The sequence below is a fragment of the Budorcas taxicolor genome, chromosome 15 (assembly GCF_023091745.1).
Source record: "Budorcas taxicolor isolate Tak-1 chromosome 15, Takin1.1, whole genome shotgun sequence".
In the NCBI taxonomy this organism is placed as follows: Eukaryota; Metazoa; Chordata; class Mammalia; order Artiodactyla; family Bovidae; genus Budorcas; species Budorcas taxicolor.
In genome coordinates this window covers 19794085-19821263 of record NC_068924.1, presented here as the reverse complement: position 1 = coordinate 19821263, position 27179 = coordinate 19794085, and the positions used below count along the sequence as shown (strand labels likewise).

General features: G+C 37.6%; 1 protein-coding gene across 1 annotated transcript in view; it reads left to right on the top strand.

Annotated features, from left to right (window-relative positions):
* The window catches only part of RDX (radixin), a 103214-nt gene that overhangs the window by 9492 nt on the left and 66543 nt on the right, over window positions 1–27179 (top strand). The window contains exons 2-5 of the mRNA XM_052652103.1: window positions 7536–7609; window positions 15517–15600; window positions 20015–20110; window positions 20633–20907. Of these exons, the coding sequence (XP_052508063.1) occupies window positions 7598–7609; window positions 15517–15600; window positions 20015–20110; window positions 20633–20907 (467 nt within the window). The 5' untranslated portion in view covers window positions 7536–7597. The remainder of the gene's footprint in view (window positions 1–7535; window positions 7610–15516; window positions 15601–20014; window positions 20111–20632; window positions 20908–27179) is intronic.

Below are 27179 nucleotides of genomic sequence, written 5' to 3'. Positions count from 1 at the left end.
CTGTATATCCAAAATCCTTTGTAAGGATACCTGCTTTTTTACTTAGTTATAATAAGTGGCTATGTATTCTGCATCTTTACTTATCCTTATGTAAATGTTGACACAGTTTGTCCATCTTATCATGTAATTTCAACATTACTTTAATTGTGATTTTGATTTTAATCATTGGCTCTTATAATATCGTTGTACTGGTGAGAATATCTTAGTACAGTTTGCTTTGTTGTATATATTTATTTATTTGGAGTATACGCCAAAGTAGATTTCCTGTTCAAAGAAGCCTTGTTGCTTTTGTTACATGTTGACAACTTATTTTCCAGAAATATGGAGTCAGTTTATGATGCTACTTGATTTTCAAGAGAGAACACTGGTCTGAAAATATGTATTTTAGAAACTTCTTTTAGAAGTCAACTATATCCTTACTTGCAGAGGCTTTTTGTTAGGCAATTCACTTTCCACAGTTCATATAGATCAGTTAGGCTTGTTGGAGATTTTAAAAGCTTACTTAGCGTGTGTGTAAACCTGGTTTTGTGTATGTTGGCCTGTGATATATTTGTTTTATGTCATCAGAGTGTTCATACTAAACCTAAAACTTCAATAGGGTTATTTTGCTTAAAAAGTCCTTTTCTAAAGAGTGTAACTTCAAGTAACTCTAATATGACAAACTTGGATAAATTATTTCTTTAGGGAAAAGGAAACTTAATTATTTACCTTTTTTATTAAATAAAAAAATTACCTTTCTTATTTACCTTTATTTAATTCCAGTAATTGATTAAAACATAACTTTAAGAAGTTCTGCAAAATCTTATGTATGTGATATTTATTTACCTGCCTAGCTGATCCTATGTTTGATGAATACTCTTACTGTAATTTGAGTGCTTCAACTTAGTTTATAGTCTGGCATGCAAGTAATGCTCACTTTTTCCCTTTGTTCTTGTTTACCAGTGAGACCTGGCACAGGAAGGGCTCCGCAGCCATATGGTTTAGCAAATAACAATGATCAGAAGCAAGCTCTCTTGAGTATCTGCTGACTTCTCTAGGGTGTGGCCATGGGGTCTGATATGGTAATAGAGTGCTAAATCAAGAGGGTAAAAATTGATTGGTTGTTGTTCAGTTTCTAAGTACTTTCTGGCTCTTTGCAACCCAATGAATTGTACTGTCTCCCAGAGTTTGCTCAAACTCATATGCTTTGAATCGGTGATGCCATCAGACCATCTCATCCTCTGCTGCCGCCTTGTCCTCCTGCCCTCAATCTTTCCCAGCATCAGGGTCTTTACCAGTGAGTGGGCTCTTTGTATCAGGTGGCCAGAGTTTAGGAGTGCTTCAGCATCAGTTCCTTCCAATGTATATTCAGGATTGATTTCCTTTAGGATTGACTGGTTTGATCTCTTTGCAGTCCAAGAGATTCTCAGGAGTCTTTTCTAGCACCATAATTCGAAAGCATTAATTCTTTGGCACTCAGCCTTTTTTATGGTACAGCTCTCACATCCGTACATGACTACTGGAAAAACCAGAGCTTTGACTATATGGATTTTTGTCAGCAAAATGATGTCTCTGCTTTTTACTATGCTGTCTAGGTTTTTCGTGGAGCTTCCCTTGTGGCTCAGCTTGTAAAGAATCCGCCTGCAATGTGGGAGATCTGGGTTTGATCCCTGGGTTGGGAAGATCCCCTGGAGAAGGGAATGGCTACCCGCTCCAGTATTCTGGCCTGGGTGATTCCATGGACTGTATAGTCCATGGGGTTGCAAAGAACCAGACACGACTGACTTTCACTGGGTTTGTCAGTGAAAGCTTTTCTCCCAGGGAGCAAACGTCTTTTAATTTCACGGCTGCAGTCACCATCCACAGTGATTTTGGAGCCCAGGAAAATAAAATCTCTCACTATTTCCATGTTTTCCCATCCTGTTTGCCATGAAGTAATGACACCAGATGCCCATGATCTTAGTTTTTTGAATGTTGAATTTTAAGCCGGCTTTTCACTCTCCTCTTTTACCCTCATCAGGAATCCCTTTAGTTCCTCTTCACTACCTGCCATTAGAGTGGTACCTGCATATATGAAGTTGCTGATAAATTTTCCAGCAGTCTTGATTCCAGCCTCTGAGTCATCCAGCCCAGTTTGTTGCATGATGTACTCTGCATAGAAGTTGAATAAGCAGTGTGACAATATACAGCCTTGACTTCCTCCTTTCCCAATTTTGAACCAGCCTATTATTCCATTTTTGGTTCTAACTGTTGCTACGTGTCTGAATACAAGTTTCTCAGGAGGCAGGTAAGGTGGTCTGGTATTCCCATCTCTTTAAGAATTTTCCACAGTGTGATCACACAGTGTGACTTTGTGATCCACACAGTCAGAGGCTTTAGTGTAGTCAATGAAGCAGAAGTAGGTGTTTTTCTGGAATTCCCTTGCTTTTTCTATGATTCAACAGATATTGGCAGTTTGATCTCAGGTTTCTCTGCCTTTTCTCTGGTTCCTCTGCCTTTTCTAAATCCAGCTTATACATCTGGAAGTTCTTGGTTCATAGACTGTTGAAGCCTATCTTGATGGATTTTGAGCATGACCTTGCTAGTGTGTGAAATGAGCACAGTTGTATGGTAGTTTGAAATTCTTTGGGATTGGAGTGAAAACTGACGTTTTCCAGTCCTGTGGTCACTGCTGAGTTTTCCATATTGGCTGGCATGTTGAGTGCAGCACATTCACAGCATCATCTTTTAGGGTTTGAAATAGCTCACCTGGAATTGCATCACCTCCACTAGCTTTGTTATTCATGATGCTTCCTAAGGCCCACTTCATGCTCCAGGATATCTGGCTGTAGGTAAGTGACCACACCATTGTGGTTGTCTGGGTCATTAATATCTTTTTTTGTATAGTTCTTCTGTGTATTCTTGCCACCTCTTCTTAATCTTTTCTGCTTCTGTTAGGTCCTTGCCGTTTCTGTCCTTTATTTTCTTGAGGAGAACATTGATCTAGGGCAATTAAAATTTCTGGTTCTGTACTCTGTTAGGAGCAAACCTGAAATACCTCTGTGAGGTTACATAGACAGCTCAGGGCTTACAGAAATCCCACACTGGGGAGTGGGTTAGGGACATGAGCTTTCTCACCAAAATTATAAACTCCATAAAGAAACAAATCATAATGAATTGGAAACAAAGTTTTATAGGGATATAAAATAAACATTGTAGGGATAAAAGGATTCAGTGCAAATTATAAAATAGTATAGCATTAAAAATTTTTTAAGAGACTAAAAGTAAATTTTTAGAAGTTTATATAATTACTTAAACGTTTAATGTAGTGGACAGGTAAAACATTAAGAACACCTGGAGAGAATTAGTGACTGGAGGAGTGTTACACAGAAAGGTAAAGAGATGAAAAATAGGAATTTGTAGCCGTGGGTTAGAAAACAAGACAGTCATTATGTATCTAATTAAAGAATTGCTGACTGGGAGAGACAGTGGCTAATAATTTTCCAGAATTTGAGACAAGCATGAGTCTTCAGAATAAGAAAGCTTACGAAATCCTCAGCAAGAGAAATAGAAGCAAATCTGAAGAATGTGCTCACACACACAATCTTACAGGAAAGCAGAGAGAAAAAGCATACCTGGAATAGATTAAATTGATAGCAGACTTTTCATCAGTAACAGATGCCACGAGAAAACTAGTATTTTCCAAATACTGAGAGAATAACAGTTAATTTAGAATTTTATATGCTATTGAATTATTAATGAAAAGAAGAATTTATTACAAAGATACAATAATTCTAAACCTTTGCTTACCTAATAACATAGCGTTAATTGCTTGCTAGGTCACACAGTCGTGTCTGACTCTTTTTGCAACCCCGTGGATTGTAGCCCGCCAGTCTCTCTGTCCATGGGATTCTCCAGGCAAGAATACTGGAGTGGGTTGCCATGCCCTTCTCCAGGGGATCTTCACAACCCAGGGATCAAACCCAGGTCTCCTGCATTGCAGACAGTTTCATGACGTTCTGAGCCACCAGGGAAGCCCAATAACATAGCCTGTTCACTTCAGTTCAGTTGCTCAGTTGTGTCCGACTCTTTGTGACCCCATGAATCGCAGCACGCCAGACTTCCCTGTCCATCACCAACTCCCGGAGTTCACTCAGATTCACGTGCATTGAGTCGGTGATGCCATCCAGCCATCTCATCCTCTGTCGTCCCCTTCTCCTGCCCCCAATCCCTCCCAGCATCAAAGTCTTTTCCAATGAGTCAGGTCTTCACATGAGGTGGCCAAAGTACTGGAGTTTCAGCTTTAGCATCATTCCTTCCAAAGAAATCCAAGGGCTGATCTCCAGAATGGACTGGTTGGATCTCCTTGCAGTCCAAGGGACTCTCAAGAGTCTTCTCCAACACCACAGTTCAAAAGCATCAATTCTTCGGCGCTCAGCCTTCTTCACAGTCCAGTTCTCACATCCATACATAAACCATATAAAAAATCAAATTAAAAAACCGGCAATTCATAAGAAGAAATTAACATCCACAATCAGTTGAGAAAAGGTAATACATTTTTTTCTCAATTTGATCAGCTAAACTGAAGGGACTTCCTGAGTGGTGCTAGTGGTAAAGAACCCACCTGCCAATGCAGGAGACTTAAGAGACACAGGTTTGATTTCTGGGTCGGGAAGATCGCCTGGAGAAGGAAATAGCAACCCACTCCAGTACTCTTGCCTGGAGAATCCCATGGACAGTTGGAGGGCTATAGTCCTTAGGGTCGCAAACGGTCACACGACTAGAGTGACTTAGCATACAAACTAAACTGAAAGTAGACTGGAAACACAACATTAAATACTTGATCCGGCCTGATCTAACTTATCGAATGCAAGCATACATTATTTTCATTTATATCCGGAACAGTCAAAAAGGAAACTAAACTGACCAAGCACTAGATAAAATGGAAATGAATTCTTTGACTGTAGAATATAATAAACGTAGAAATAAACGTAGTCTCTGCCCCCAGGACTCTAACCATTCTGTTTGAAAATTTAAAACTTAGTAGTGAGTAGAAATTATAATTGGACACTGAAGCATCTAGAGTTAAATAATAATGAGAGTGGTATAGAAAAATAGAAGAGTTTTAAATATAAGATATTTTTCCCCCTAGTTATTTCCCCCGAAAGGAGACTTAGATTTGTTTTCATAGAAACTGCCTCATTGCAAGATGTTTTGTCTTAAGCATGGATGTACTGTTTAAGAAACTGACCTGAAATGCCTTTAGTACATTTCAGTTTGGAAAGCTCATAGAGCCCATCTGATAAGTGATTTAAGTGTGAAAAGGAGGCTGAGAAGTTTAGGGGAGAACTGGTTTTTAAAAAGTCACTTAAAAATAACACACCTAGTTATACTGTGTGGATATTAAAATATATTCCAACAATACAAATAGGAAAATAAAAAGTCCTACTAAGGTTTTATATAAGTGAGTAGTTGTGGCTTAAGATGAAAATTTTAGTGATAGAATCAAAAAGTACTTTATGTAATCTGGAAAACACCATGACTTCAAAAATTTGATTAAAATGTTCATGTTTTGTGTTTGAGGAATTTAGATTATTTTACATAATCAGGTAATGATTTTAAAGTAGTCTCAGTGGCAAAATAGGGAGATCACTTTAAATTTGGAATATCCTTATGGTGGGATGTATTTAGTTTGTGACCTTAATGCATGTATTAGAAAAAAGATTGGAAATTACTTAGGTAGACTTTCAGTTTCAGGGATTAGAAAATTAGCCACAGAGTCAAAGCCAACTACTGAGAAGAAAAGTGATGAGAAGTAGGACAGAAATTAATAAAGCAGAGAAATAAGCAGATTGATAAAACTGAAAGCTGGTTTTAGACCAATAAATGAAACAAACTCCTGGCAAGATTAATTGATCAAAAAGAAAGACAAAATGGACAGTATTAGGAATGGAAAGGGGATCATCATGTAGATGTAGTAGAGATATTAAGAAACATAGGAAAGGTACTGGGAATATAGAACCAGGTCACTAAGGCTTGCAGAAAAACCAGATTTGACTACGGGCTGTAGAGGTTTAAGCTGTGTTATAGACATGCTGTATTTGAGGTGTCATTTAGATGCTGAGCAAGCCAAGTTAGCTAAGCAAGACTAGAGATACAGATTTGGGAGTTACTAGCTTGTAAATGGATGTCCCTGGTGGCTCAGATGGTAAAGAATCTGCCTGCAGTGCAGGAGATGGTGTAAAAGGTTGGTTGCGTGGCTGTTTCAAGACCTGAGATGATCTGATAGTAGGGTTTAAAGGGAGGATTTAGAAGTGGAAGCTAGGACTGAAGTACAGTAAAGTTCATGAAAGTAGGTGATCGTAGATACGGAGTATCTGTCATTTCCTGCAGCGAGAGAGAGATGAGATAGTTCATGCTTCTCACTGAATTTCATACCCAATTGTATTTAGGTGACAAATTTCTCATGATGAAGTTCCCTCTGTAGGGAGGTTTATTAGCATGTGATTAGCTAAAATTTAGAGAAATGACCTTATTTTGATCCTTTGTTTTTATTTTAATTTGAAGAATTTTCGTTTTTATTAAAGTAGTATCTTAAAAGGGAGTTAATATATTTTTTAAATTCAAAATTATTTGTATGTTTGTCAGTAGTTCATAGTGTAATGAATAAAAGTTCTTGACAGATAATACTTGTATATAGTGATTTTCAGGTAATTATATACTACTTAAAATAGGTTTTCAAATTGGAATGATAATCAGTTTTTTTCTGGACAGTTAAATGGTTAAGAATGTTAGATCTTTTGGTAGTTTTATATAGGGAAAACCCAGTTTTGTTAGATGTTTTTAAGAAAACTTACCCTAAAATAGCATGTTTTCCCTGGATTAAGATTTAGTTCTGTTGCCTTAGTGGGTGAAGGTATAATTTAACGTTGGTCTTAAGGACACTTCTGTATTTTAGTGAAGGCCATTATCTTGCTGGTGAGTAGCGTGCTGGTTGCTAGTGTGGAAACTAAGGCTGTTTATATCCACCTTAGGTGAAAAAGTTACTTTTAACATATTTGTCTCTACTTGGACTTTTAAACTTTCAAGGAGGAAAAGTAATTTTCTTTAAAAATTTATCTTTGTGTGGTTTACATTAATCAGTATTTCCTTTTTTGTCTTTGACAGTGTTCTGGAGTTGATTTCTTTAGACTCTGAATCAGTTCTCTGCTGTCCCTCTCTCTCCCAGTCTGGGCACAGGGGAGGACTTGACTTGGAAAGAGAGAATTTGGGCTCTTAGTAATCTTTCCTTTTTACTGTGTGTTATCTGTAATTAAATAAACTTTTAGTTGATAATCAAGGTGCTTTTATATTTTTATATAGTATGTTATTTGAGATGTGTGCTATTTTAAATCACCAATGTAAGTATTTTTAAAGCATGAGAAATAATAGAAGACATTGAAAATCAGAATAAAATGAGAACTTAATTGTTAACATTTTAAAATGTGAGTTGAAAATTTTATTTAATCTGTACTAATTATATTGTTAAAAACCTTGTTATATAAAATAGATCAATTATGCTTTCTTTTCTTTAACAGACATACAAGAGAATTCATAAAAGTGAAGAATTTTAGAAGAGGGTGACAAAAAGAGAAGAAAAATGCCGAAACCAGTAGGTGTATTTTATTACTTTGACACTGCTTATATTTACTTAATGGCATTAAGTTCCTTTTGGAACAAGGCAAAGTATTATGGTAGAGTTTTGGTGGGAGAAAAGGCACTGTTATTACTGTTGTTTGTTGTAAATTTATGTGGCTAAAGTAACATGTTATATGGGCCAGTGATAGAGGTTTAAGTATCACGTATGTATTAAGATTACCATAGGTTGTGGGGTCAGACTTAGTTCTTATCCTCACCCTGCCACTTAATCTGACTGACCTTTGTTAGAGTCAGTCCCTCCTGGTCTTAATTTCTTCACATGTAAAATGGAGATGTAATTAGTTACGTGAGAGTCCGGTGAGGATTAGAAGATCCTGGTACATACACATTCAGTGCTCAGTAAAAAGTTACTTATTGTTAAACAGGAGAACATAATGAGAGGTCAGAAGGATTCATGCAGAATTAATTTTCTCATAATTCTGGCTTTGATACTAGTGATAGCAGTGCTGATGTTATATATAGTTGTGAAAGTAAGTGTTACTCAGTCGTGTCTGACTCTTTACAACTCCATGGACTGTAACCTGCCAGGCTCCTCTGTCCATGGGATTCTCCAGGCAGGAATACTAGAGTGGGTAGGTATTTCCTTCTCCAGAGTGTCTTCTAGACCCAGGGATCAAACCCAGGTCTCTTGCATCACAGGCAGATTCTTTACTGTCTGAGTCAGGGAAGCCCATATATGGTCTTAGGTTTTTGATTTAAGGGCATACATACAATAATTTTATTGTTTTATTATTATATAATTTGTGACTGAGGTTTATCTTTTTATCCTAGGATCAGTGTTCCTTTCTTCATCTAACAAAATGTTTTTTAATTAACTTTTTGGCCAGTTATTTTTTGAAGGAAATCGTTGTTTTTTGGTTTTTTGAACTTTCTGGCATGAATGTCACTTTTGAATTACTTTTCAAGATTGAGCAGGTAAAAACTGCATTGTTGGAGGGAGAGAAGAATAAAAAGATAAAAGCCATAATCAGTAGAAAGCAAGGATTATGTTTTTCTCTATTTACAGATGACATGATTATGTAAATAACCTGGAATTTACAAAACAGCTATTAGAAGTAATAACAGAATTCAGCAAGATTGTTGGGCATAAGGTTTTGTTTTTTAAAAATCAGTTTTATATACAAGCAGCAAAATTCAAAAAATGAAGTAAAAATTCCATTTGTAACAGTGTCAAAAACATAAAATATTTAGGAATAAGTTTTTAGAAAGTGTTTAAAATCTCTATACTGAAAACCTTTAAGAAATTAAAAAGACCAGAGGATATAGAAAAATACACATTGATCATAGATATGCCTAGAGCATACTATTAAAACACTTCTCCCCAAATGTATTGGTAGGTTGAATGTAATTCCAATCAGTTGAATCCCAGCAGTTGCATCCCTTTGGATAAAATTGGCTAGCTAATTATAAAATGTTTATGGAACTACCAAAACTTATGTGGAATATTTAAAGCAATTTGGAAGAAAAACAAGGGTGGAACAGTTAACACTCCTGGATTTCAACATTAATTTTCAAGAGACAAAAATAAGACAGTGTGGTATTGAGAAATTAGTTAATAGGATCAGTGGAACAAAAGTGTACCTATACATACATTCTTACTAAATATTTTTAACAAGATGTCACACAATTTGGTAGGGAAATTAAATTCTTTTCAAGAAATGATGTTGTAGCAAAGAGTTATCCATACAGAAGAATATGAATGTTGACCTTTATATCACAATTTACACACGTCTAATTCTAAACGGATCATAAGCATAAATTAAAAGCCCCAAACTATAAAACTTATAGAAGAAAATAGAATATTTCTACAGTCGTGAGGTAGGCAAAGATTCTTTGATAATACACAAAAAGTTTGTAGCAGTTTTAAAAAAAATTCATCAAAATTAAAAACTTCTGCTGTTTGAAAAACAGCAATAAGAAAGTGAAAAGGCAAGGCAGAATGGTACAAAATAATTGTAGTATATTGTTATTTTAGAACTCTAATAAGACAACCCAGTTTTTAAAAAGTGGGCCAAAACTTTGAGCAGGTACTACACAAAATAAACTTCACGAAAGAAGATACATTAATAGCCAATAAACACTTGAAAAGATCCTCAGGGAAAAATAAAACTACAGTGAGATACCATTTTATACTTACTAGAGGGGCTAAAATTAGACTGAAAAGACCATGTCTGTAAGGATGTGCATCAACTGGAACTCTGTTTTTGGTAGGAATGTGAAATTTACAGCTACTTTGGAAAACTGTTTGAGTAAGTACAGAAGGCATGGATCAAGACCATCCACAAGGAAAAGAAACGCGAAAAGGCAAAATGGTTGTCTGAGGAGGCCTTAACAAACATCTGTGAATAGAAGAGAAGCAAAAGGCAAAGGAGAAATAGAAAGATATACCCATTTGAATGCACAGTTCCAAAGAATAGCAAGAAGAGATAAGAAAGCCTTCCTCAGTGATCAATGCAAAGAAATAGAGGAAAACAATAGAATGGGAAAGACTAGACAGCTCTTCAAGAAAATTAGAGATACCAGGGGAACATGTCATGCAAAAATGGGCTCAATAAAGGACAGAAGTGGTATGGACCTAACAGAAGCAGAAGATATTAAGAAGAGGTGGCAAGAATATACAGAAGAACTATACAAAAAAGGTCTTCATGACCCAGATAATCACGATGGTGTGATCACTCACCTAGAGCCAAACATCCTGGAATGTGAAATCAAGTGGGCCTTAGGAAGCATCACTACAAATAAAGCTAGTGGAGGTGATGGCCTTCCAGTTGAGCTGTATCAAATCCTGGAAGATGATGCTGTGAAAGTGCACCCAATATGCCAGCAAATTTGGAAAACTCAGCAGTGGCTACAGGACTAGAAAAGATTAGTTTTCATTCCAACCCCAAAGAAAGGCAATGCCCAAGAATGCTCAAACTACTGCACAATTGCACTCATCTCTCACGCCTGCAAAATAATGATCAAAATTCTCCAAGCCAGGCTTCAGCAATACGTGAACCGTGAACTTCCAGATGTTCAAGCTGGATTTAGAAAAGGCAGAGGAACCAGAGATCAAATTGCCAACATCTGCTGGATCATGGAAAAAGCAAGAGAGTTCCAGAAAAACATCTACTACTGCTTTATTGTGGAGAAGGCAATGGCACCCCATTCTGATACTCTTGCCTGGGAAATCCCATGGACAGAGAAGCCTGGTAGGCTATAGTCCATGGGGTTGTGAAGAGTTGGACACGACTGAGTGACTTCACTTTCACTTTTCACTTTCACGAACTGGAGAAGGAAGTGGCAACCCACTCTAGTATTTTTGCCTGGAGAATCCCAGGTACAGAGGAGCCTGGTGGGCTGCCGTCTTTGGGGTCGCACAGAGTTGGACACAACTGATGTGACGTAGCAGCAGCAGCTGCTTTATTGACTATGCCAAAGTCTTTGACTGGGTGGACCGCAACAAACTGGAAAATTCTGAAAGAGATGGGAATACCAGACCACCTGACCTGCTTCTTGAGAAATCTGTATGCAACTCAAGAAGCAACAGTTAGAACTGGACACATGGAACAACAGACTGGTTCCAAATAGGGAAAGGAGTACGTCAAGGCTGTATACTGTCACCCTGCTTATTTAACTTATATGCAGAGTACATCATGAAAAACACTGGGCTGGATGACAACACCCTTATGGCAGAAAGCGAAAAAGAACTAATGAGCCTCTTGATGAAAGTAAAAGAGGAGAGTGAAAAAGTTGGCTTAAAACTCAACATTCAAAAAACTAAGATCATGGCATCCGGTCCCATCTCTTCATGCCAAATAGATGGAGGAAAATTGGAAATATTGACACATTTTATTTTCTTGGGCTCCAAAATCACTGCAAATGGTGACTGCAGCCATGAAATTAAAAGGTGCTTGCTCCTTGGAAGGAGTGTAAGTGAAAGTCGCTCAGTCGTGTCCGAGTGTTTGCGACCCCATGGACTTAGTCCATGGAATTCTCCAGGCCAGAATACTGGAATGGGCAGCTATGACAAATCTAGATAGTATGTTAAAAATCAAGGATATCACTTTGCTGGCAAGGGTCTGTCTAGTCAAAAGCTGTGCTTTTTCCAGTAGTTATGTACAGATGTGAGGGTTGCACCATAAAGATGGCCGAGTACTGAAGAATTGATGCTTTTGAATTGTGGTGTTGGAGAAGACTCTCTTGAGAGTCCCTTTGACAGCAAGGAGGTCAAACCAGTCGATCTTAAAGGAAATCAACCCAGAGTATTCACTGGAAGACCTGATGCTAAAGCTCCAATACTTCAGCCACCTGATGCAAGGAGCTGACTCATTGGAAAAGACTCTGATCCTGGGAGAGATTCAGGGCAGGAGAAGGGGGTGACATAGGGATGAGATGGATGGATGGCATTACCAACTTAATTGTGATGAGCAAACTCCAGGAGATAGCGAAGGACAGGGAATCCTGGCGTGCTGCAATCCATGGTGTTTCACAGAGTCTGACACAACTTAGCAACTGAACGACAACGGAATTACTCTTAGAATCAAATGAAACACCTCTGACGTTAGCGTTCTGGGCCTTTTTTAAACAGACTTTTAAGTAGACTTTTCTGAAGAGCCTACTTGATGTTTTTTATGTTAACATGTGATAGGTTTATTCTTGTTACATTTAATATCTTAAAATTTTCTCAGTTTTAATTTCTAATGTGAATATAGATGGAGAACTCACGTAAAAGCTTTTTGGGAAGAGCATAAAGAGATCTTGAGACTATGAAATTGGAGAAATTCTAACCTAAGGCATTATTACTGTCTTTTTAGTTAAAGGAAATTTACTGTTCAGAGAAGCTTGGTGGGCTACAGTCCATTGGGTTGCAGAGTTGGTGAGATTAATTCAGATCCACCCACAATAATTTTACTATCTTAAGATCAACTGATTGAAGTGAAGTTGCTCAGTCGTGTCCGACTCTTTGCGACACCATGGACTGTAGCCTACCAAGCTCCTCCAAACCTGGGGTTCTCCAGGCAGGAATACTGGAGTGGGTTGCCATTTCCTTCTCCAGGAGATCTTCCCAACCCAGGGATTGAACCCGGGTCTCCTATATTGCAGGCAGACGCTTTACCATTTGAGCCATCAGGGAAGCTCTGAAGTACATCTTCAAGATCCCTTTTATCATGTAATGTTAATGTAATCATGGGAGTAAGTTGTAGGGGTTGGGGGAAGTTATGAGGGATGTCTTATAATTCTGCATATACACATAAGAAAATGTTCCCAACTTCATTAGGAATCAAGAATCTGTGTATTAATAACATACTAAGATATCAGTTTATACCTATTAAATTGTTAAACATTAGCAAATCTGATAACTACTAGTGAAAATACAAAGCAGCAGCAATTCTTATTCACTGTTGGTGGGAGTGTAAATTGATGCTGTCATGTTAGAAGAAAATTCAGCATTACATTGTGAAGTTGAAGGTGTGTACTTGGTCACCCAGGGATTCTTCTGAGTTATACTTCTAGAGGAACTTAGACACTTGTACTAGGAGACATGTACAAGAATGTTCACAGCAGTTTTGTTCTTAATAACCAAAAAATTGGAAACAATTTAATGCCAATTTATAGGAAAATGATAAATGAATTACTGTAGTCACATAAAGATGAATGAATTGAAACTACTAACAAAAACATCAATTAATCTTAGAAATATAACTGTGAAAAGGCAAATTATAGTTCGGCAAAATTTTTGTTTAAACCTTTTATCGAATTAGAATAGACAAAAAAATAGAATATGCATATGCAAAAGAATATTTGTGCTGCTGATGCATTTTCATAAAGTAAATACATATTGTAATCATTGTCCACATCAAGGAAGACTTTATTAGCAAGTATTATACAATTTTAGAAAGATCCCCTGGAGAAGGAACTGACAGCCTGCTCCAGTATTCTTACCTGGAAAATCGGAGCCAGGCAGACTACATACAGTCCATGGGGTCACAAGAGTCAGACATGACTTAGCAACTGAACAACAACAAAACAGCTAAAAATCAAAAACTAAATAATATTTTACCATAGATGCCTGCATTTGTGATAGAACTATTTTAAAAAACTAAGGATCACAAACAGAAAATTTAGGTTAGTGCTTACCTGTGGGGATCGAGGTCCCAGAAATTCACAAACAAGAAATACACTGATGACACTGCTTTGTTTCTTCTAGTTTTTAAGTTGAATGGTAGATTTATGGGTAAAGGAAAACACTTTGGTAATTCAAAATGTTCTGATACCGGATGGGTGGGTTTTCCATACCAGTCAGTTCCCGAGTTCTATGTGGATACCAGGTGTATGTCCTGCAGTTTAATTTATTCTGACACAGCTACTCAGAGTTAACGCAAACCCCAGAGATTAAGGGCCCAGACCACTAGACTGCTGAAGCTAATCACAGGTAATGCATGTGACTCTCTCTCCTGGCTAACGTGGCCAAGATTTGGAGATTCCCACAGTCCCCTCTTCAGGTTCTGTAATATGCTATAACAGCTCACAGAACTCGCGGAAGCACTTTCTTGCTGTTGCTGACTGGTTAATGTAAAGGGAACTATAAAGAATATGGATGTAGAGGATGAGGTCCAGAAGGGTCCTGAGTAAAGGAGCTTCTCTCTGTCTTTGTGGAGTTCGCGATGCACCACCCTGTCAGCAAGTGGGTGCATTCTGAACCCCTTTGTTTAGGGTTTTATGGAGTTCCATTTCATAGGCATGATTGATTAAATCATTGGACCTTGGAGATCAGCTCTCTTTCCTCCCCTTTCACCCTCCTGGGTAGTTGGGATAGGTGGCTGAAAGGCTCACTCTGCTAATGGCATGATTGGTTTCTCTAGGTACTGGCCCCCGTTCTGAAGCTCTTAGGGCCCATCTAGAGTCACCCATTAGCATAAACTCTGGTATGATTGAAAGGAGCTTGTTGTGACTAACAGAAAATCCTCTCACATCTATCACTCAGGGAATTTAAAGGATTTTAGCAGCTCTGCTGGGAACCAGGATAAAGACCAAATATATACTTATTATTATATTACCATTTTTTATTTTATTATGGTTCATTGTCTATATATGTTACATACATTTTATGTGTATTAATATTTCCTAAAAGATTATATAAAGGAGCTCTATAAGATATTTTTGATCAGAGAAAGTATTTCAGATAAAGGTACATGTGGTTTTTAGAATGAATTAAAGATGAGGGGAAATAAGTCTGATTTAGAGTTCTAATAGTGCGAGTTAAAAGGTTTTTACCATGTCATGGTGGATTCTAGGTGAAGATGCTATTCTGGAATAAAAATTACTTTGGTTAAGGCATGTTACATTTTTGGTGAGATATCTACCTAGGAAGGTATTTACACATAAAAATTAGAATTTGAAAAAGTCTAGCAAGTAAAAGGCAATAGATGAATGATTTTTATAAAGTAAAGAATACATTTACAGTATAAATAAAACAATTTGATTTTTGTGTCAAAAGAAATGTGGAATAGTGAACGACAGTCAAAGAATTTGGAGTTGTACCTCAGTGAAATACCTGTCCGGCTTTTTAATATCTGTGTGTTCTTGGGCAAGTGACAAAGAATTTTCTATATAAATGAATACTTCTGTGGAAATGCACATATCTCCTGGTATTGTTGCAGAGGCTAAATAAGAATGTGAAAAGCACCAGGCCTGGCACCTACTGTATATTAAGTATTCAATAAATCAAAAATATAAATAAATCAAACTGTCACTTTAATAAAGAAAATATTAGGTACATTGAGTTGTTTTTTAATTGCTAAAATATTTTCTCATACCAGACATTATACTTAAGTATTTTCTTTTTTCTGCTGATTATACCTTTTGTTTTTATTGCAGATCAATGTAAGAGTAACAACGATGGATGCTGAGCTGGAATTTGCCATTCAGCCCAACACAACTGGCAAACAGCTTTTTGACCAGGTATCATTCACTACATGAAGCATGCAATTTTGACACCATAACGTGCATGCTGTTGCATACTTCTTTCTGTGTTTTTCTGTACCTTTACTTAAAATGCTACAATGTAGCATTTGGAATTTTTCACAGTACTTATTCAGATGTCTTGAACAACTGTAGGGATAGTCTTTCTCATTCCTAGATTTGAGAGATGGGACTTTTAAAAAATAATTATTAGCAGGTATTTATTAAACATCTGATATGAAAATCATTGTAATGAGGACTAAAAGGAATTCAGTGATATTCTCCATAGTCCATGAGTGGAATAGGTGGAGATCCTAGACAGAGGATGTAAACGAGCAATGGGCTTGTGTGCCCAATGCACAGAAAGTCAGACTCTTAACAGCGAGAGTTTCCAGTGGAATAAGGGTTTATTGCAAGGCACCAAGCAAGGGAGTGGGAGACAAGTCTCAGATCCACTCCAACTTGGTCTTTGACTTAGAGGTTTTTTATAGACGGGAAAGAACAAAGAAACTGGGGTTAATCATCATGTGATATTTCTGTGACATTTCTTAATTGTAGTTTTGGTTTGGTTAGTTAGGATGTCTCTGGTTTTGTTACCTGAGGGTCTCTTAGCTTATCTTGCCCTGGAGAAGTAACCTGTGTGTTAATGATGATAAATGATGATACAAGAGCAGTTTTACTACATTATTGGTATTATCAACAATGGCAGCAGTTCTGGCGATCTGACTCTGGTTGATTAGTGTTCAGTTAGCACAGGATTAAGGTCAGAGGGGACAAGAAAGGGCAAAAAGTTGGATTGAGAGATTAATCATAAACTCGGCAGGGGAACTTGGGTTTCAAGGAGATGGCAGGAGCAAAGGCATAAGCTATAAGTAGGGCCCTGATAGCAGTTTGATGTCGTAGGCTCATAATAAGCTAGCCTGGAGTTAGAACATGGATGTCATGTTAAAGAACTTGAACTATTGATTTTGTCTTTTTTTTATCACTCTTGAGTGCGCACTTGAGCCACCCTGGGGAGCTTTAAAGAGAAAAATAAAGCAGTGCCTGGAAACCACCTCTAGAGATTCTGTTTGATTGTCTGGGACCTACTCTAAACTATTAGGACTTTTATTGAGGCTCCCCAGGTAATGCTGTCTATAATGATTTAAGTAGTCAAGTTTTATTGAGAAAAGGAGGAAAGAGATTGGTGACTAGGGGTCAAGTGTTCAAGAAGTGAATTGATTGCAGAAAGGAGGAGGTAGCTTTTACATGAACTTTTACATGAACATGATCAGAAGAGCAGTAGTCTGTGGTCATGCTAACTATTGACCTTAGAAAATGGGAGAATTCCTGGTATTACAGCAATAAATAACATACTAATTACTTACTGATCCCAAATAATGATGAAATAAAAATTCAAAACTCCTGGGAAGTTGTTTCTTCCCTTGACCAGGTAATAAACTTAATTTACTAATTACATAATTAGTGAACTTGAACGTCCAGATAAAATCTTTTTGGAGATGAAAGGATTTTTTTTTGTTGTGAGTGAGCAATTTTTTATGGCAACATCCTAAGCAATTGCATTGAATTTACATTATAGATATTTTACTTTTGTGAACTAATACTTCTGTTGATTCTTCTAGGTCTTATGTTTGTAAGTACATAAGCTGTCTTACTTGAATAAAAATGTGGATGGAGTTAGCATTTACTGTACTCATAGCAAATTGAAATGTTATTTATAGTGAGCAAAATGTTTTGTGTTAGTCAAAAACAAATTAGCACATGGGCCTTTTGGTAGTGGATAGTCAGAAATAAAATATTTGTTTTTTTTCTAAGCAGAATTGCTTTAGTTTACATGCCAGGGAAAAGGAAACTACATGTTTTATGACGCAGTATTGTGTAGTAGTTGAAAACCGTGGGCTCTGGAACCACACTGCTAGAGGTAGAGTCCCAGATGTTGCTGTTTGACTTCATACAAATTACTTTCTTTGTCTCATTTTTCTCATTTGTACAATTAGGATGGTGGTAACATTATTCCTTCAGAAGGTTTTTGTCAGAATTAATTGAGACTTCATGTAAACTATGTAGAACAGTGTTTGATACACAAACACACACACATACACACACTTCATATTGTAAATGAAAAGATCTAAGTTAAAGAGTGTTGCTATCTGTTACAGCCTGTCTCAGCAGTTACTTCCTGTAGTCCTTGTTCTGTATCTTGGCAACTTGAGCCCAAATTCCAGATCCAAATCTGATGTTACCTTGGGTGAAGTTGAGTATATGGGTGAGCTAGCTGTCAGGTCAAGGTCAGTAGGTTCAGGGTCAGAACAGCCGACCTAGGGGCAGGAGTTCTCTCAGATGAATCCACCTGTAGCAAACCCTCACTTCTGATTAGGATGTCAGCTTAAAGCCATCTGCCATGTGGAGGGGCTCTGGTTGAGTTTGTGAGGTCCTTTGGTTTGCTGCCTGCTGAATTTCTTCACTGGCCTCTTCCAGCTTCTGTCTGTGGGATTAGAATAGTGCTATCCCCAGGAGTACTCAGCATCGTCTGTTACGGTGCAAGAAAAAAATACTAAAATGTTTGTTTGTATTTTTATCTTTCTTTTAATTTTTTAGGAAGGGCTTTCTGATATATTAAGTGATAGCATATGTATAACTTATAAATAAATATACATATATTATAGTTATGTGCCCAAGTATGTTTTTAATTATAGATGCATGATTTAAAGTTTCCTAGAAGACTTTCAGAAATAGGAAAAGATGGAGCCTGTTAAGGAATTTCACAACTGTGGTCTCTTATTTTTCTCTTGTGTGTTGTGACAGTCTGAAGTTAAGAGGCTGTCCCTTGTGCCCCACTGGCAGATCCCTTTTTTACTTAGCAGTATTGTGACTCACAGAAAGCCTGGAGACAAAACTGAGACTTGCTGCTTTGGTACTGCTTTTGACATTTCTTGTTCCTGTCACTCTGAGCTGAAATGTTTCCTGTAGCCCTGTTGGGACAACCTATCTTTTGACAAAGTTAAATTATCTGGGGTCTCCTTTGTCCACGTTCAAGTTTTGGTTGTTTGGCATTGATCAGCTTTTGCTGTCACTGTGGATATTTATATTCCATATCATTCAGAGAATTCTTTTTTTTTTTTTTTTAATGTGGTAACCTTTCCTCTCACAGCTAATTTTTTTTCCACAACTAAATTTTTTTTCTTAATTTTTGTATGTGTCATTTCAGTGAAATTTTTTCAAGAGGGAGAGTAAACTGAAGGGTTCCATTTACTGTCTTGAAACCAAAAGCCTGGCATGTTTTTAGATTTTTGTTTTAAAAGAGATATTTATTATTTGTTTTAAACTGAGAATGTTTACTACTTAAGAACTAATGTTGAATCTTTTTGTAAAGCTTTTAAAGTCCTAATAAACTCTCACCTCCCTCATTTTAAATACAGATTTAAAAATATGCTTTTGTTGGCATAATCCTGAGTGTGAGTTAATAATCCTAGTTTACCACTTTGGTTACTCTGTATTCTTGAGTACCTACCGCAAGCTAGTCATTCTTGGAAATGACATGAATATTAAGATGAGTAAGGCAGTAGTCTTTGTCCTTAGTTTTAAACAGCCAAGGAAGGTAAATAGACACTCTACTACTAATAATTAATTATGACAAAATAAGTGTTTAAGCAGCAGTATAAATAAAATACTGTGGAGTTACTAAGGACCAAGTGATTAATTTTGTCTAGATGATAGGAAAGCTTCATTCACAGAAGCATGTTAGTTGACCTGGGCCTTGAGGAATACATTGCTTAACAGGTGGTAAAAGTACAGAAGAAAAGCAAAGAAAAATAAAAGTACAGAAGAAACATTCTAGGGAGGGGAAGAAGCATGAGCAAAAGTATAGAAGGGTAAAATTGACGGCATGTTCAAAGACTGGTTTCTTGCTCAGTGAAAGTAGAAGAACATAGAATATACGATGCTGAGTCAAGTAGGAATGGAGGTGAAAGCAGCAGCTGGATAGCCTGAGGCAGGGCATTTACATGTCCTCAGAGAGTCTTATTACCAAAATGACACTGTTTGTTTGCGGTACTTGATAGTATAGTTTGGGTTGGGGGCAGTGGTAAATTGAAATAGGAAAGTGGGATTAGGACAGCTCTGTATCTTTTCCCCAGATTCTTCTTTTTATCTGTTAGGGTCTTGTTGGCAGATGAAAAGGAAAAGGGCATACAGAAGAGTGGATGAGATAAGATTGAAATGACATTATGAAATTTAATAAAACCTGAACTTAAACTTTTAGAAATATTCCTTTAATCAGTATGTTAAATTTAGGAAAGATCTTTACTATAGCAAACGAATAAACCTATAATTTCCATGTGGTTTTGTTCTTCCTTTGAAGTATAGTGCCTTCTGGTTACAATGTGAGTGTTGAACTGAAACTTTTTTTTTTAAGGTGGTGAAAACAGTTGGTTTGCGTGAGGTCTGGTTTTTTGGGCTGCAGTACGTGGACAGCAAGGGCTATTCTACATGGCTTAAACTAAATAAGAAGGTAAAGTGTGTATGATAACATCTAGCTAATAATTAAGTTGCTTTGAAGTTGATCTTGATCATGTTAAATCAGTCAGATTGAGCCAGAAAAACTCAGACTGATTTTAAACCTCTCTTCATAGTTATATCTGTGAATCATTAGAGGTGTCATGTCTTAATTTATTAAGGTACCATCACCATATCATCCTCAAAAAAGAAATGTTCATTTTTTTCCTATTTGAAAACTCAGCAGTAAGAAATACTATAAGGTATTGCTTAGTACTTTGGTCTTAAACATCTTCAGGATAAGTTGCTCTGGAGAAATTTCAGTTAGGTTATTAATTAAGGATCTGTGAGTTATCAGTCACATTCATAAGTATGGAATCTTTTTCTCACATTTATTACAGGTTTAAAATCTTACTTAATAGATTTAGAATCTTATGTTTTATATCCTATTTTGTACCAAAAGAGAATATTATGTGACTATGGTCAGTTATTGTGAACCTAAGGTTTTTATTGACTATACTTGAAATTACTATTACAGGTGACACAGCAAGATGTTAAAAAAGAGAATCCTTTGCAATTCAAATTTAGAGCTAAATTCTTTCCTGAAGATGTTTCTGAGGAATTAATTCAAGAAATAACCCAGAGACTTTTCTTCTTGCAAGTTAAAGAAGCTATATTAAATGATGAGATATATTGTCCACCAGAAACTGCAGTTCTTTTGGCTTCCTATGCTGTCCAGGCCAAGTACGGAGACTATAATAAAGAGATTCATAAACCAGGCTACCTGGCTAATGATAGACTCCTCCCCCAGCGGTAAGTGAAGCATGCTTTTACCCTATAGTCTCTGAAAAGTCATATTTTAGAAGTTTGTAAATGGTTGTGTTTGGGTTTTTTTTTTTTTTTTTTTTCTTTTATTTAGATTTTTAAGTTGCCAGTTGGGTTAGAGCATACTTTTAAAAGTTATGACCCAGAAGCTACATAGATTTATGTACTCTGGAATTACCTAAACATTTTGTCTCTTCTCATTCTCACAGATAAGCAGTAAGTGGAGGCAGTGATAATTTGGGCTTGAGGAGGCATGACTGTTGCTACTTATTAGTAAAAATTCTCATGCAGGTAGACTGTTGCTTAATAAATGTTTTTGAAAATAATAAGTTCCAGGCTATATTTCCTCCATAGAATTAAAATTAAATTTCTAACGTTCCAAAAGACTTTTTAAACTTGGTTATTGGACTTTTAGTCTAGTGCTCTGTTCTCATCTGCAGCATACTACTACCTGTTCTGAACTTGGGTCTGTTCCCCAGACGCGGGAAAGCCAATCTACTGACACCTGTTTGTGGTGAAGGAAAGTACAGCATTTATTGCAGGGTACCAAACAAGGGAGTGAGAGACAAGTCTCAGGTCCACTCCCACTTGATCTTTGAGTTAGGTGCTTATTAAAGGGAAAGAACAAAGAGGCTAGAATTTAATCATTGTTTTGTGACAGCTTGGGAGTCAGAAGTCTGTGGTTTAAGATTCTCTGGCTAGGTGGCCCGTGACTTGGGGGCTGCCAAATAACCTGAGTTTGTACATTAATGATGATATCTATAATAGAAATTTTAGTATAGTAACATTAATATTGTTATTGACAACAGCAGCTTTAGTTATCTGGCTGTTGGTTGATTAGTGTTCAGTTAGCACAGGGTTGAAGTCAGAGGGGACAAGGAAAGGCAAAAAAGTTTTGTGTATAGAGATTAATAAAAAACTCAGTAAGAGAATTTGGTTTAGGGAGACCTGGTTTCAATGTAACAGTTATTTTAAGGTAGCATGCTGCAGGAAAGCATCATTAGCAGGCCTTGGTTTTAAATGCTGATTCTACCCTTTGCTAATTATGTGGCCTCACGTATATAACCTATACTCTCTGAGCCTTAGTGTCTCACTCTGCACAACGAGGGTAGCAGTTTTGCTCTGTCAGCCTTATGTTTATGATTACACTTCATGAACTGTGTGCTTTACAGTTTTAATTGTAAAGTGTGATACAACTGGTAGTTGGTAGTATTATTTACAAAATTTAGAAATTACATCAAATATTACTTTTAAACATTTCAGTTCTTAATGGTAGTGGTATACATGACCCTGATATTAGAATGTAAATAGGGACTTTTCTTTAAAATCCAGAGAAATTATTACTATTTGCACAAGATTCCTGAATTTTAAAATTTCTAATTAAAGGCAAAACTGCATATTATTAACCTAAAATTTAAGTTCTCTATCACTTCCTCATAATATTTAAGCTCTTAAGTGTAATTTCTTTTTTGTAGGTACTAAATATGAAGACATCAAAACTACTTTTTGTTTACTTTTATTATTAAATTCCTTTGTAGCATTAACAATTAATTTTGGTTAGTAAATTATATTCTGTTGCTGTATGCTTTATAGGTACCATTAAGTACAGTAGATTTAGTAATTGATCATTAAATGTCATGTACTGTTCTGCTCTTTAATACTATAACAATAATAGTTACAATAGTATATATTATTCACTGAAAGAATCAGGAGTATGAGATACTTGTTAGTCTGTCTATAATTATTGGTCCAACCCAAAAATCAGTGTCTCAGATTTTTAAGCATTGAATTGAGTAATTGATTACCAGTGTAGTAGAATTACATTTCAGATGATTTTTTTCTTAATTTTAAAAATTATTATTATTTTATTTTAAAAATTGTTTTTTTTTAACTTTCTGTTTTGTATCAGAGTATAGCTGGTTAACAACATAGTGATAGTTTCAGGTGAACAAAGAAGGGACCCAGCCATACATATACATGTAGCCATTCTGCCCCAAACTCCCCTTCTATCCAGGCTGCCATGCTACATTGAGCAGAGTTCCATGTGCTATACAGTAGCTTCTTGTTGGTTATCCCATTTTAAATACAGCAGTGTATACATGTCCATCCCAAACTCCCTAACTATCCCTTCCTCCCAGCAACCATAAGTTCGTTATCTAGGTCTGTGAGACCTAGAGAAACCCAATCTATTTAGGAAGAAGCGCATGCTGCTCAAGATTTGGTTTTTAACTTTGAAGGTCCAGTCAGGTGTCCTTCAAGTTGTTAGTCTCAGGATGATTAATTCAAGTTGTCTAAGTTTAAAAAATAAATCCATAATGTCAGAATACTAAGTTTTTAGTTTAGAATAGGGGAGATACTTTTAGTCATTGATTTTATTGCAGATATTAAAGTGAAAGTTGCTCAGTCATGTCTGACTCCTTGGGACCCCATGGACTGTCCATGTAAATCTCCAGGCCAGAATACTGGAGTGGGTAGCCTATCCCTTCTCCAGCGGATCTTCCCGATCCAGTAATCAAACCAGAGTCTCCTGCATTTTAGGTGGATTTTTACCAACTGAGCTATGAGGGAAGCCAGAATCCATGTATAATATATAACAAACTTTTATCACTTAAGTGCCTGGGGGAAAATTAGTAATCAGGTTATTTGGTGAACCTAAATCAAATATATAAATTTAATGATTTTGATGGATGATTATAATCCTTGTATTGAAAAACCCAGATAAGCAATCTGGTCTCCCACAGTAGAGTTTAGCAGTCTGCTGATAGGAATAGTCAGCCCCACCAGATACTATCCCTCTCTTTTGAAAAGAGCTAGATGTGCATGTTTTTCTGTACCAGGTTTCTGACTTGGGTATCTGGGTGGTTTGCAATAGCTTTTCAAGGTGAGAAGGAACCCATTTCAGAGAAGGAAGATGTCAGTTTTGAACCTATTGACATCTCCAGTGTAAGAGCAGTTTTAGTAGAACGTTGGGGGTTGAAGCTAGATTGTGGTAGACTCGGGGCAGTGATGTGAGGTATAGAAATAAAGGACAGTAAATACAAACAGTTCCTGAAAGAAATTTGGCTGTGATAAAGAAAATAAGAGGAGGGAAGCATGGGTTTAAAGTGTTCTTTAAAATATGGAAAATAATTAATTCCTTTATTCACTCTACAAATTTTTGCCTCTTCTGTTTGGCACTGGGCATAACTGGTGAGCAACATGGATGTGATGGGTGCGAGCTTCACGCAAATAAGTATACTGTCATACCTCCTTTTTTGTGTGCTTTGTTTTATTGTGCACTGTAGGTACTGTGTTTTTAACAAATTGAAGGTTTGTGGCAGCCAGCATCAAGCAAGTCTGTTAGCACTATTTTTTTTCTAGCAGCTTTAGCTTACTTCATGTATCTCTATCAGCTTGGAGCTTCCTGAAATATTTCAAACCCTCCACTAGCAAAATGATTATGACCTTCTGAAGGCTCAGATGGTGGTTACCTTTTTTTTTTTTAACAATATAGTATTTTTGAATTTTAGTGTGTACATTGTTTCTATGGACAGAATGGTGTTGCACACTTAATACAGTATAGTATAACCATAACCTCTGTATGCACTAGAAAACTGACAATTTTGTGTAACTTGCTTTGTTGAGGTGGTCTGAAAATGAACCAAAAATATCTCTGAGATGTGCGTGTATCTGGTAATATAGATAGGCAGGGATGATAAATAATGGAATGAGAACATATTTCCGGAGAAAATAGAGGAATAAGTCATTTAAAGGGATTTCCAGGCAGCGCAGCGGTAAAGAATATCCACCTGCCAATGCAGAAGACACAAGAGACGCGGGTTCCACCCCTGGGTCAGGAAGATCCCCTGGAGAAGGAAATGGCAACCCACTCCTGTTTTCTTGCCTGGAAAATCCCATGGACAGAGGAGCCTGGGGGGCTATAGTCATGGGATCGCAGACTGGGATATGACTTAGTGTGCTTGCAGGCACTCACACGCACAAGTTGTTTAAAGGCCCAAGTAGATTTAAAGTCAAGGTGAAACATGTTAGCCTTATCATGAAGAAAAGACTCCTTTTTTTCTGGACAGAAGATTTAGCTTCCCCACCCACCCCTCAGTAATTTTTTTTCTTTTTAAAATTTTTTTAAGTTTTTTCTTTTTCTTTTTGGCTGTGCTGAGGCTTCCTTACTGTGCACAGGCTTTCTCTAGTTGTGGCAAGTGGGGGCTGCTCTCCAGTTGTGGTGCATGGGTTTCTTATTGAGGTGGCTTCTCTTGTTGGAGAGGACAGGCTCCAGGGCACGTGGACTCAGTAGTTGCAGGCTCTAGAGTCATTTAGAGTCAGCTTTTTTGGCGGGGGTGAGATTTAATAACCACTTTATTCCATGCACTAGGGACTCTGGAAGGGACTGGGGCTGGGCTGAGAGCAGAGAAGGTACAATCCTAGAGCAAGGAGGGCAGGGAGAAGGACGGAAACCAGGGAAATATGTATTATCTGCTAAGTCACTTCAGTCGTGTCCGACTCCGTGCGACCCCATAGACGGCAGCCCACCAGGCTCCCCCGTCCCTGGGATTCTCCAGGCAGGAACTCTGGAGTGGGTTGCCATTTCCTTCTCCAATGCTTGAAAGTGAAGAGATGCTCTAATTTTACAGACCACATCTCACCCGCATGTGACCACTGCCCTCCCCAGCACCTCTTCACCCGGATGCTGGGTCCTCTCTGCTGCCCTCGGGCTAGAGTCTCTTCCCCATCCCCCACCCACCCTGCAAAGCGGCGGGGCCCTGGGGCCCTGTTTTGTCTTTGAGGCCTGAGGCGGCGGCGGCAGTCTAGTGAGGGGGCCTGCCGCTCCGGAGTGCCCGGCTCTGGGGGCAGGGTCCAGCCCATGCGCAGTATGGTCTGGGCTGGGGAGGCCCTAGTGCACTGGGCGCGGTGGTGAGCGCTGGACCAGGCGCTGGGGTGTCAGAGTCCAGCGGGAGGTGTGGCACTTGGGGCCTTGACCGAGGAGTTCCGCCGAGAACCGTGCAGGGGAGAGCTGGGTGCTGGTGGCTGGTGGCCAGGTTGGCGGTGTGCGCGAAGGCCCCCAGGCGAGGCAGGCACTTGGCGGATCCGGACAAGTGGCCCCTGGCTAGCGCCTCACCGCCCTGGGCTGGGGACAGGGAACCCTGGGGGCTCTACCTGGCTTCCATTGCCTCAAATAGCCCACAGTGAGCTCCACTAGGGCTCAGTAGTTGTGGCCCACCAGCTTAATTGCCCCAAGGCATGTGGGATCCTCTCTGCACAAGAATCAAACCTGTGTCCCCTGCTTTGACAGGAGGATTCTTTACCACTGGACAATGAGGGAAGTTCTCTTCTTTTTTTAATTTAATTTTTATTTTATATTGGGATATTATATTTGATTTACAGTGTGTTACTTTCAGTGTACAGCAGACTGGTTCATTTATACATAACATGTATCTATTCTTTTCCGTATTCTTTTCCAAAGTGGGAATTTTAGATACCTGCAAACCAGTCATGCATATTAATAATACAAGTACATTATATAAAATGGAAATGAAGGAGATTTGAGATGCTTAATATAAAAAGCCAGAACATAAATCGTAGTGGCATTCAATTTAATTAACTTGTGCATTCAGATTTCGTTAACATTGTCATTTCTGCAGTTGGCTGCATTGCATTGCATTACATTGCCCTCAAGGCTTGCCTCTTGATGAGCACAGAGGGCAGATGGCAAGAGTATTAAGACAAGAAAATTGTGAAAGTTTAAGTGCTGTAAAGAAGTGTTCAGTTTAAGTGTTGAAAATAAGAATGTTTGTTCATGTTTGCTTTTTGTAAAAGAGACACTGAAATGATACAAAAGAAACTAATAAGTTACTTGAAGTTTGGGGGGGGAGGGTGGAAAAAAATGCCTTTTCACTTGTAAACTTACCTAAAAGTATACCTGTAGAAAATATAAAAATTAAATTTAGCAGCAAAGAAAGTAAATACATAGAAGCAAAAAAGAATTCTGATTTTTTATCTGTTCCTCTCAAATCTTTCTTAATATTCATGAGAAAGTTACTTTCCCTGTTTTTGGTGCAATATTTTATTCATTGCAAACATTCCCATATGCTATCCATGTAACTATTTCTAAAACTTAATGTAAAATAATTTTAGGGTCATAGAGTCTTTTTATTTTGAGTTAATTGTAGGTTCACACATAGTTATAATAAAAAATGGTAATGAGGTCTGGGTCCTATGTGTCCTTCTCCGAGCTTTCCCGAATGGTAACATCTTGGATGACTTCA